Source organism: Gallinula chloropus (genome assembly GCF_964237585.1).
Source record: "Gallinula chloropus genome assembly, chromosome: 5".
NCBI lineage: Eukaryota > Metazoa > Chordata > Aves > Gruiformes > Rallidae > Gallinula > Gallinula chloropus.
Genome location: NC_140090.1, coordinates 53131072 through 53143615, shown reverse-complemented (window position 1 = coordinate 53143615; position 12544 = coordinate 53131072). Strand labels below are relative to the sequence as shown.

At 39.0% G+C, this 12544-nt stretch overlaps 1 protein-coding gene across 2 annotated transcripts in view; it reads right to left on the bottom strand.

Moving 5' to 3' along the window:
- The window catches only part of OGDHL (oxoglutarate dehydrogenase L), a gene marked incomplete at both ends in the record, with an annotated part of 44785 nt that overhangs the window by 16341 nt on the left and 15900 nt on the right, over positions 1-12544 (bottom strand). For both annotated transcript variants that reach the window (XM_084265058.1, XM_084265059.1), the window contains 10 exons: positions 857-984; positions 4022-4172; positions 6406-6534; positions 7127-7229; positions 8563-8715; positions 8982-9161; positions 9533-9661; positions 10030-10209; positions 10815-10905; positions 11519-11665. In XM_084265058.1, coding sequence (XP_084121184.1) covers positions 857-984; positions 4022-4172; positions 6406-6534; positions 7127-7229; positions 8563-8715; positions 8982-9161; positions 9533-9661; positions 10030-10209; positions 10815-10905; positions 11519-11665 — 1391 coding nt within the window. The remainder of the gene's footprint in view (positions 1-856; positions 985-4021; positions 4173-6405; positions 6535-7126; positions 7230-8562; positions 8716-8981; positions 9162-9532; positions 9662-10029; positions 10210-10814; positions 10906-11518; positions 11666-12544) is intronic.

Below are 12544 nucleotides of genomic sequence, written 5' to 3'. Positions count from 1 at the left end.
ACCAGGCTTCCTAGACCTCCTGAGGTGTAATTTCTGGAATAAAATCAGACTTTTCCATCAAAAGCTGCTGAAGTCTCACAGTTTAAAGTTTTGACATACAACCTCGTTCTAAGCAGCCTAAACAAACAAGCATAACATTTGCAGAGTGCAGGTGTTTTGTGCTGCAAGCACACGGAAACCTGCAAATTCACATGCCTGATACCGCAGGCCACATGCTCAAAAACTAAAGCAAACACAAACAAAAAAGAAACAAAACTACACAGAAGTACCTGTTTGACATTTTCCTCCCTGATTTTTAATTTATACTAAAATGTTACCACCGACCTATACATTAAACATGCAACGCATTGTAACACACTGTAGGAAAAAAACCCCCAACGAGAGTTTGGCTTAAATTTTATAATGAGTTTTTCAAAATCCTTCAAGATAAGACAACTAAGGACAAACCTTACAATAAACAGTAAATTTAATCAAATCTCTTGGTATGGCTACTTTTTTTTTTTCCCCAGAGGGTAAGGTGGGGTGAAATCAGTTTAGGCATTCTGATTGGATTTTAGGCCCCTGTTCTGCAATTCCTGGCTCCCACCTGACACAAAACTGCTCTGAGTGTCGTGATATCAAAATATAACTACGGCAGTTTGTTCATTTTTAACTGTTATTTCTAGGAGACTTACGTTTGGTTTGAGGCTTGGCAAACTCAGGCAACAAAGTTAAACCTTGTAGCCAGGAGGCTTAACCACATTAAAGCATAATGGGGAAAAAAAGTCCTCTTAATTAGCAGTCATCAGTTCCTACATCTCGTTTGAGACTTACTAAAACATAACCAGATCTGTCAGACAGGTACCCCGAGACATACCTAAGACGCCATATTCGGAGAGGGAGCTGTTGCACACAGTGTAGGGGGCCTGCTGCTCCCAGAGGTGATTCATGGGAACACACGTTCTCTTGTCAACTTCTTGATCATGAAGCACATGATGACGATGGCTGCAAACAGGTATTGAAAGAAACTTAATAGCGGGGTTTGACAGAGCTGTTTTCAAACCCATGTTCTAGAGAGCATGCAAGCAACACAACTATTTTTTTACTCAACCACCTGGTTTGGTTGAAACCCAGCAATACCATCACACCTAAATACAATTACTGCATTCTGATAACTTTTACTGACTATCCAGGCTTGTTTTTAAGCACTCATGGGAACTGAAACTACCTCATCATTAGTAGAAGTTGCCACCGGGAGAAGGGAAGGGGTGTGAGGGTTGTGGCTGTAAAATAGATTGATTAAAGTAAAAATAAACTAAAATAAAATTTGTTATTGAAACCATTTTGCTCTGCCTCCCTGGCAAATTCTATTAATCTTTTCCTCAAAACAACTGTTGTTTGTCTTTTGTGCAAACATTTGCTCTAGCCTAGCCTCAGCACCAAGACTTGAAGCAGTTGTACCCTCTTTGCCGGTATTTCCACTCAGCACGCACTGCTCACAGTCCTTTAGAACACCATTAATCAGCATTACAATGGGGCACCAAGGAACGCTACCAAAACAGAGATGACTGAAGTAATTACTGTAATCCATTAAAGTCTCTGAGCAGACTAACTGAGTGAATCACACCGATATGTCCAACTTTACAACTGCTGGCATAAGGACAGTTATACCAGTAGCAACTACTGCGTGTTGTACAGCTGCCAACCCAGAGCTGAAGACTGAATCTTTTCGTACCTCCCTCTGCTATAAGGAATGCTAGCAACAGAGCTCTGAAGTGTATTTAGAAATCAACACTGAAAGGCCAGGAAAAGGCAGAATCTCTGAAGAACGTCACAGGGAGGGAGGTACACAGGGGAATGTACAAACACCAGACAGCTGTTTGGCAGAAATAATTTTTGCCACTGTCATTTTATTTCTGTCATCCAGACAGGGATAGAAGGCCTAGCTAGGTGATAAGCTTCTTGAGCATGAAGTTGTGTGTTTCCTCAGCACAAGGTGACTGCAGTGAGCATAGATGGACAGCCAGAATTACAGACATGCAAATCACTTTGCTGTTGCGTGGTTGTCAGGTTTACTGACACCAAACCAGCACAGAATCAAGTCTCTCCCTCCTCCTTCCCTTCTCAAGACGAGATGGGGCCCATGCAGCTTTATCTAGCTTCTGCCTATTGATAACGTGGGAGTACTGAAATTGGAGGAAAGCAAGTCATCACACCAAATACCGACACAAAGTGCTACTTTCAAGACAGCACTTCAGAAGCTCCAAAACAAAGCATTCCCATCATATTGTTTTCGTTATGGCAAAACAATATCTTCAATTTTTCTCAAATTCTAGCTGATACTCCCTCTTCAATTAGTTCCAGAGATTTGAGGCGTTATGTACTTCAAGGATTTTTGGGGGTGAGGAAGGGTCTTCTCAGTAGAGAGAATAACATATATTTTCTGATAAAAATGCACCAGTACTTGCAAATATTTTCAGTGGTTAGGGAAGTTCCTCACCTTTTTTAAATGACAAACCAAACCACAGCTGGTAGAAAAGCAACTTTACTGAGAACTGCAGTACCTCATAAGTTGTGGCACAAGCACATCTAACTTCTCTACTCATTCCTCTGATGAAATGAGCCTGAATACACTATAAAAAGTTAAGTCTTACACATTGCTACATTGTTGTCTTCTGTTCAACAGAATAGTTGAATATTCTCTGAATTCCTCAGGTCCAAAGCATCTTTTTAATCTCACCTTTTATTGTTCAACTGCCCTATCACATTCATAACAAAAATAATCACACTGTAACTAGTACTGTGCAGATCCCACTATTCATCAGGTAAACTAAAATCCTAGAGTTCAAGCAGAACCAGCTCACCATAAATCAATCACGTGCAGTGCTGCCAGCTTCAGTCCTGAACTTTGCAAGAATTTATTTGAATGTCTTTTTACTCCCTTTCTGAAAGACTGAATGATAAAATCCAGAAGCCAAGGAATCCTTAGCTAGCCCTCATCAGTCTCAACAGCTCTTTAATTGAATATGTTTCTTCTGCTGTGAGTACAACAATTACTTTTTGCTTAAACAGATATCAAGAAAATTTAGACAATAGTTCTGGAAAATCCTCTTCCACCACTAAATGAACTGAGAATACCAAAATTCGTAATTCTCAAGCCCATAGGTGTGTGCCAGCCATGATTAAGCACTCATCTGAGATGACTACATGTGAATCAGGTCTGGGGCAAGGGGAATGCCACCATATTCAGTTTTGTTTTCAGGTCTATGTCTGAAGGATTCTGTTAAACTGCCATTAGAATGGGAGCAAACAAAAGAAAGCTCAGACTAGATACCGAATGAAGCTCAGCACAGGAACAGAACACTGCACCAGAGAAGGCAGGCACCAAGATTTATCTCTTTTTTTCTGCAAGCATTCACAATGAAGCACAGTGCAGCTGCTAGTTCATTCACCCCCAGCAATGGGCTTCGCATCAAAGGCTTCAATTAAATACATCATTAACATTCCACTCCATGGAGAATCAGGTAAGGCAGCAGAACTGTACATATTTTTACCAAGCGATCTGATTCTGTGTTCATTCATGCTCCCTAGCCATTAAAATCCTCAGTACAAAGGATCTTGTTTCACTTTCAAAAAAAGTCTTGCCAACTGGCAATGTGTTTGCTCACAGGATATCCGAGTTCCAAGGAGCCACCACTGGAACGGTATTTAACAGACTTCAGAATCTGCAGCAGCAAATACCCTTCTTTTACTTCTCACAGCAACTAGATGGATTGCAACTGAATCTTTAGTTAAAAAGCAGGGTGCAAAAAAAGACTTCTGCTTTTCAGCAAGAGAAGAAAACAAATATCGAGGAACATTTGATCTGTCTTAAATACAATTCTTTAAAGAGCTGTTTATAGAGACACAGTAGATTCATTTATTCTTGACTGCCAGAATATTCCTGTTCCCTGCAGGAGACCATATCATTAAAAAATAAACCCCAAACAAATCAGGAAGGTGTTTAAATATGGGACAGCATTTAACAGTTCTCAGTACTCACCTAAAAGTACCCCTCTCCACATCCTGTCCACTTAGTCGGACATGGATCCCTTCTTTCAGAAAAGAGCCAAAAGCCATGTATTCTGCTAAAGCCCAGTCAACAACCCTGTTTTTGGTCATTTCCAGGCGGGCTCTCAAAATCCGAGAGAGTCCTATGTTTGAATAGAGATCAGAAATCAATAGACCTAATTCAGAGATATTTTCTATTCAATTACATACACCCTTCTCCTTCCCCACAGGCAAAGCTAAACACAGATCCTAATGGGGTCTATAAACTGTTCTTCTAGAACCAGACTGCTAGCACAGTCAAACAACTTGTTTCCCAGGCAGTGGGTTGCATAACGTTCCTAACTTTTTTCAGAGGAAGGATGTAAGATTGGCTTACAATCTTCCTGTCCTCAGAAAGTACTGAGGACAAGTAAAAAGACTCACAGTGAACTACTTCTGAAAGATCTATTTTCACACCCCTAACACCAACTACTGTTTTATGAGACACTGAAAATATCAGCTATTGGGTTCACAACTTTTTTTCTGCTCTCCTCCACTCTCTCATTTTTTCTTGGCATTTGTCTTGTTGCACTTCTGGGGATGTTGCAAAGAGAAACAGGCCAGATTAATCAATACTATGAGTATCATGTAAACAGGAAGTTGTAGCAGCTGCCACCAGATTTTCAGTTGGTAACGAAAAGCTGGTTTGTTTTGTTTGGGTTTTGGTGGTTTTTTGGGTTGATTTTTGTTTTTGACACTGAAGATTTTATAAATTGGTAAGCCAAGACACAAGGTGCAACACCATGACTTTTAAAGAGAATAAAACTCCAAGCTGCACACATGTGCTTCCAGCTTTGAGGCTATCAGCATGGTGTCAAGTGACACTGAACACACTCTCTTATCTTCACATCTGCACTGATGCTTTTGGCAAGATGTCCTATGTGAGATTTTCCCATCATTCCCTTTGTTACTTTCCTCATTTTCACTAAAAAAAAAATAATCACCAATTTCTTTCCACATAAAACTATTCTATCATTAAAAGTCAGTAAAAAACCCAAACCCCCAACCTTGAGTTTTCTCTTTAGAATATAGTAAAGATTCGGTAAGATAAGATAAGCTAGCAGACTGGTTGGCTTTGAACTATAAATCTACTTTACGTAATGGCAAGTGTTAGTGTCAATACTGATCAAGTTTCTAAAGAAAGACTACCTTTTTTAATTAGAATGTCTAATAAGACATCTTATTGGCTAACTATAATTTCAAATTTATCAGTGTCAAAACAAAGTGAATGAATAGACAGAAGAGTTTTAAAGTTCATTTATTAATTGTATCTGCTTAACAAACTTGCAATTGGTAACTGGAAATGCCCTATCATCATTACTTTTAACAGTGTTTAGTTTTCCCAAAACACCACAAAATCATAGAACATGCACAGCAGACACATTTTATTCCTTGATGGATGACTGGAGAAGAAAGATTATCTAGAGATTTTACCTATGGTCAGGAGGCAAAATTGGCTAAGTGCATTCCAACACACCAGCAATAAAATAAAAAAGAGCTCTAAACAAAGCATCTCCATGTTTCCCCCTGGAACAAACATATTATCGCTCCCCACAGAGCTGCTAGATTGCAACCTGGCCTGGGAGTAAAAGAATTAACTCAGAACTTTGTCACAGTGCCAGGTGCTCCCCAGCAAGATAGGCACCATTCACTTCCTACTGTAATAGATGCCAAATTCCGAATTGAATCTCTTCAGACCAAAAGCCAAGAGTTTTTGTGAAAATGCTACATTTGTGCTATCACCAGCACTACATGGTAAGCTGAAAGGAAAACCACAGCTGAATTTGCCCACACACAATCCATTCAGCTGCACTAAAACTAGGTTCATAGTACATTATCAATGTTGCCAGGTCTGAAAAGACCAAGCTATATCCCTGAGTAGAAAGTTATCTAACTACAAAAAAAGTGTTTAAAGTGGACCTCAAATTACCACTAGTTTTAGCACTAAAAAGACATTAATAGAGCTTCCTGAGATGGGTGCCATACTTCACAGTAAGTCCCACAAACGTGCTGCATAGCGGCAGTATTTTCCACAAGGACTTGAAGAATGAAAGGAGGTACTAACTTACTGTTACAAAGAGACTTTTACCTCCCCCAGAGGAAAATCTGTTTTAACGAGGTAGAGAACAGAAGTGGCATGATACTGAAAGAACATTATGCTGAGAACAAGCAGCAGGACCTTAAATGTCACATTCTCCTTGCCCATAGGTTAGATGAGTTAAAATAAAAGTCAGAGGCATTTTCCTCTTTGGGAAATGGCCCAACAGCAAGTGGTGTGCAGAAATACAAATCTAAGCAAGAAACACAGCCACCAGGAGAAACAGAACTCCAGCTGACCTGCGTGTATTTTGAAGTCTTTAACTGGTACTGAACTAGCTACATTGCCAATGTGAGTCAGCAGGTCCTCTGAAATGCCAGTTGGAGGACAAGACATGCTCTTGGGTTCTCCATCCACGTTAAAGAATCCTGGAAGTAAAAGACTTGGTGAGACATTCAAGGCGCCATTAAGAGATACCTACACAATTTACATTATATTTAAAAACTCACAACTCTTAAAAGACATTCTAAGCAGCAGCCAAACCTAGTTCTTCACTTTTCACTGGGAGAAACAATCATTTTGACTGTCTACATGACAACAGAACTTGTTCTTATAGGCACACAACTATCTGTTTTGTTTCTGCTTTCACTCCGTGTCAAGTCCAACTGTGTGAGCAGAGGCAGCCAATAAAAGGCAATCGATTCTCAAAAAAAGAAAAGGGGCAAGAGACATACAGTGTCTTCCTGAAGGCACAGAGAGCTAACATCACAGGAAAAACACTTCTCTGCTAAACTTTTTCAAAGTCACACCTTACTCGGCATGTTAGGAAAAGCACATCTTTCAAGTAGGTCTGGCAGAATGTTTTATCTCCTATTAACAGGGCCAAAACAAAGGTCACATTTTATTTTAAATGAACACCATCTGATAAAAAAACCCAACATTTAAAGAGTCCTAGAACATGGACTCAAAGTAAAGCCAAAATAATACGAACACCAGGACAAGTGAAATGATACTTCTTACCAGGCCAAGGTGAGTCAAGCCAGTGCTTGATATGTAGGATCTTGTTATCCTTAGACCTCGTATATGCTTCTTCACATATTCTATCGTACTTCGCAATTTCTTCCTGTGGAACAAAACTTTCTTTTTTAAATGGATAAACATACCATTTTGGTATCTTACAGATGACACCTACCATTCAGTATAAAACAGTTATTTAACTCTGAAAGAAAATCAGTTGCAATTATGCAAAGAAACAACTTCATTTTATCTAGGATCAAATGACCTTTTAGAAACATGCTTACCCACAGTTATGGAAATAACTTAGACATGGGTTACAGTACGAAGAGTTGGATTGGCAAGCAGTACTCTAGAATGAGAGAGAACTCACGTACCACATATAATTTACAATCATACTTCTAAGATGAGCATTATCCAGCCCTCATACTTCACTATATAGAAGCCACCAGAAAAAAAACTTCCAAGGAAGCTAGGAGAGTTTAGCTAGGAATCCACTGGCCACACCTATCAATGGCAAGAGTTACAAAGCCATGCTCTGTAGAGGCAGAATCCCTCTACAATATTTATGTTTCAATCCAAAACCATACTCATGTTACTGATCTAGCTAATCTTTAAGGTAATTAAAAGGAGTGTTGAACTCAGCCCATACAGCAAAACATCCATGCTGGATCCAGTCACCAAAGCCCACACCACTACCAGCACACTCTTACAATGATGATTCAGGATAGCAAGTTCCACATAAGCTGTGATCATTCCTGGGGATAACAGAATGCACCTACACAAACTGTTTTTTTATTGATCTACAACACTGTGTCACAGTTAGCCACACCTTCTCAGAAGGTCCTCTGTTGCAACTGCACTCTACACATTCCCTTTCAAAAAGATTAAGGTAAAGACCTAGGTAGCTTAACACAGACACCAGATTCTACACTTCATCCTTGCAAAATATTTCAAATAATCTCTGAACTCAGTTGAATTATTGCAATAAAATAGAAAGGTTAAATTGATTTTATTGCATTCTTGCTGCATACAACCCTGCCAAGGTTGTCAATATGAAGCTACCGTTACAGCTACAAGTATTCAAATACTGTATTACTACTAAATCAAGATTCTAGAGATGAAGAGCAGCAGCTGACAAATGTCTCCATCACCAATATTCACCTCTGATCACCTTCTACAAATCTCAGAACCCAAGCTTTTTTTTTTTTTTTCCCTGTGCAGTATGTGTTAATTACTTCACAGCACTTTCAGTCCTTTCATTACAATACTGCTATCTACTTTACATGAAAATCCAAACCAAATTGAATTGGAAAGTGTCAGAGGGTGAAGACTCATCATAGCAATGAAAGGAAGGTTTTTAAACAGACAGCAGTACAGTGACAGTTGTGTCTTTTCTACTGACAGCTTCTTAGGTTCCCTGTAACTCTGTTGTCACGTACCTCAAACTCCTGCAGTGTGACAGTCCCATCTGCAATCAGTTTGTCAGCATACTTCTTCAGCACTGGCACCTGCTTATGAATCTGCTTGTACATTAGAGGCTGGGTGAACATCGGCTCATCCATTTCATTGTGCCCTCTCCTGCGGTAACAAACCTACAAAGGGAAAAATTGTTTCTCTTGGTAAGGAAAAATGTAAAGTGAAATCTTCTGGTTTCATAGTTTGAGAGATTTGTAGGAGGTTTATAGTATAAAAACATTTATGGATGCTTACGGGGCTGTTAGTTGTTTGGTACTTTAAATGAAGACACTAAAGGCCATTACAATCAAAATACGTTTCTTGACCAGGTCTTCTAAGAGACAAAAAATAAGAGAGTAGCACATAATACACGGGATGAAGAGTTAAGAAAACCACGACTTACCAAGTCAACCACCACATCTTTATTGAACGTGTTCCTCCATTCTGCAGCTACACTGCACACGTACATCACTGCTTCAGGATCATCGGCATTCACATGAAAAATGGGAGCATTGACTACACGAGCAACGTCAGTAGGATACGGAGATGAACGGGCCATACGGGGGTCTGTGGTGAAGCCAATCTAAAAATTCCAGAAATCTCCATTACAATGTGGGCATCTCCCTCTACTTCATTTTGAACACTTAAGGTTTTCATTTAATAGTAATTTACATAGCAGTAGGATCAGCTTTTTGTTTTAGCTAGCTAGCTTTCTTGCTCCCCCAGAGACAAACCAAACCAAACCTAACCCAACTAAGAATTATAAATTAAATTAAATACACACAGGTGATAAAATATTACCCATTCAGAGTTGCTAGATATAACGATCATTTTCAGAAACATCCTAACTGTTCTAATAAACGGAGGGGACAACGCACCCAGCTAATAACAAACAAAAATAAAAAGAAACCCACTACCAACTATTCAGCATTTGGAAAGTGTTCTACTTATTACCTGGTTATTGACCACAACATGAATAGTGCCATTCGTGGTGTAGGATGGGAGGTCACTAAGATGAAATGTTTCATAAACCACTCCTTGTCCTGCAAAGGCAGCATCTCCATGTAATAATATCGACATAACCTAAGAGGGAGGATTGTACACACACACATCCATAAATACATTAGAAAGTAAAACTGTAATTTAAACTTCTCATGAGGATTTCTTTGCTCCATATTTCTGTAGTGCTTATAGAACAGAACTGTATCTTTAGGATCATCCATAGACTTGTCAACACTCTGCTGCCTTTGCTGTTTGCAAATGAAAAGGTTTTAGGCTTACTTCTTGAAGTTACCTTTGAAGTACTTATATAGCACAAAAAGAGATACATCCCTTTTTTGAAGGGGGAAGAGAAGAAGATTCTGTAATATAAAAGTGCTGGCCAACTATTTTTATTTAAAATAATATGAAAAAATACCAGCAGGAGTTACTATATTTTAAAAAGTCTTTACCTTCTTTCCTGCCGTATCCCCTCGATAGAACTGTTCGGCTTTTGTCTTCCCTTGCACAACAGGATCAACTGCTTCCAAGTGAGAAGGATTAGCCATTAGGGACAGAGTGATTTTCTTGTTTGTGGCTCGGTTGATCCTCTCATGGTACATTCCCAGATGATATTTTACATCCCCAGACCCCTAACATGCAAGACATAGCCACAATTCAGGAAATGGTATTCATAGCATCTGCATCTGACTGACTTCACCTAAAATTTGTGCTTCAGTCTGAAAAATGCAACTAGGTAACTCTACATCAGTACACACTACGGGTTGGACACCATAATTTCAACTTGGAACACTGCTCCTTTCTTATCCTAGTGTCACTATCCAATACTGGATAAATATTTACAGAATGTTGATACTCGTTTCATTTATATGAAACAAAGAACGATGTTTAGAAATTAGTGTCATGGTTTAGTCACCCTAAATCCCAAACTGAGCACTACACCAGCTAGGAGAAAGAAAATTCTCTCTATCCTAACCAAAACCAGGACAGTCATGAATTCAGTCAAATGGCCTGAAACTTACCTACAGACATTCCTACAACATCTTTTACATTTTAGAGGCACTGTATAACCTTTAAATTTGTCAAGAAATTCCACTGACTTGTATTCCACAAATTAGAAAAGACAATGCATTTCATCAGCTGATAATTCTATTTTCATAACAATCATGACCAATATAACTAAAAACTACCCTGAATGTTGACCTCTCTATATAGATGTTTTGAAGATGCATCTTACCTCATCAGCTGCTTCAAGTTTGGGATCAAACTGACAGAAGATCTGCTCCAGCTCCTTTCGGATTACATTAGCCAATACATTCAGCCTACCTCTATGAAAATTCCAAACATAGTCATGTCTCAAAAATGGTAATAATAGAGTTATCAGCATAAAACTTATAAAATCAGCATGCTATCTCTGTCAGAAACTTGCTAGTAAGAAGTTCACTTCAAACTTCTAAACCTGAAACCCTTCATTCTACCCTTCTCCTCCCTCAAATTAGTTCCTCTAATGCATTCCCACAGACATTTTATGACATCTAGTTATCCGAGCATGGGCAAGGAATTTAGAGCTATTTGACAGTTTTAAATCAATGCCATTAATAATTATTCAAATAAGGCAGACTGCAAAAGTAAGTTTGATACTACCTTGCCAAGCCTTCCCAGTTCTAGACTCTATGCAGCAGGATAGATACCATGGCCCCTGCCACATTTGCTTGCAGCTTCAAAGCAAACAGAAGAGTTTGGTAGCATTTACCTGTGCAGCCTCTACCCTCTCCCTGACAGGTATTTGTTACAGTTCTGTGCTACCATTACTCACTATGACTGACTCTTGCTACCCTAGCTTGTGTGCAACATCAATTTTGTTAATAAAATTCAAAAACCCCAAACTTGTTTAAGACAGTAAGCCCATTTGGGGAGGAGGGGGCAGTTCATTGCCATTACCTGTGAGGCATCCCCATTATAACATATTCAATTCCCATTTCACTGGATTTATCAATGATGGTCTTCAGTGCAGGAATCATAACTTCACATCCTTCCAAACCAAATCTCTTTTCGGAAGACCACTTGCGAGCAAGGAAGTCTTCAAATCTTTACCCAAAAGAAACAAAACCAAACCAAACCAAACAAACAAAAAAGAAAGTGTTTGTACTAAGATAATGTAGAAAACACTGTCAAACATTTTTTTATCAAATAAAATTACATGTCACTGTTTTAAAACACCTGTGTACACACGTTATTAGGCCTCTGGAAGTAAGTCACATGTTGGGAGTGAAACAATGGAGAGAATCAAGTCTTTTTGCTCCTCCACCTGAGAAGTACTTATGGGGTCTTTGGAATAATTGAGGCAGGAAGAAGAGTCCATCTCAGACAAAATTAACTTCCCAATTTAAACTCCGCTCCTTCCCATGTATAGAAAATGTGTTCTGAACACTGGGAATACAGAGCAATAGCAAAGAAGTCCCTTCTACAGAAGAAGACGACACACAGAGAACCTGTATGTTCTGGAAGTCATAATTAAAATCTTATAGAAATACAGTTGAAAGAATGCCTATTTCATAGGTCCTATTCAATAGCAAGGCTCCTCAGACTGTATGATGTAATAGTTGGTAACATGCCAAGAACTAGGACACTATTATCTCTGCAGGACAAAGATGTCAATCATTGCCAAATCTGTGTTTTTTCGTTCTTTAATGCATTTGGGCCAGAGGGAACGCGAGTGGCTAAGAAGTTCCTTCTAACAAATGCTGAAAAGATTCTACGTTGTGAAGCTTGAAGATATCAAAGGTAAATAAAATACATCTTCATGAGAGTGACTGTATTGGTTACATCATCTGTGCAATACCTCAACTTGTCACACTGCCATAGTCCATTAATACCCAGCTTATTCCTCACTTAAGACTGCTGGTATTTTCCTCTTCAGGTTTAGGTCCTAAAAGCAGTGAAATGAAGAGTTGCCGAAAGACTCTC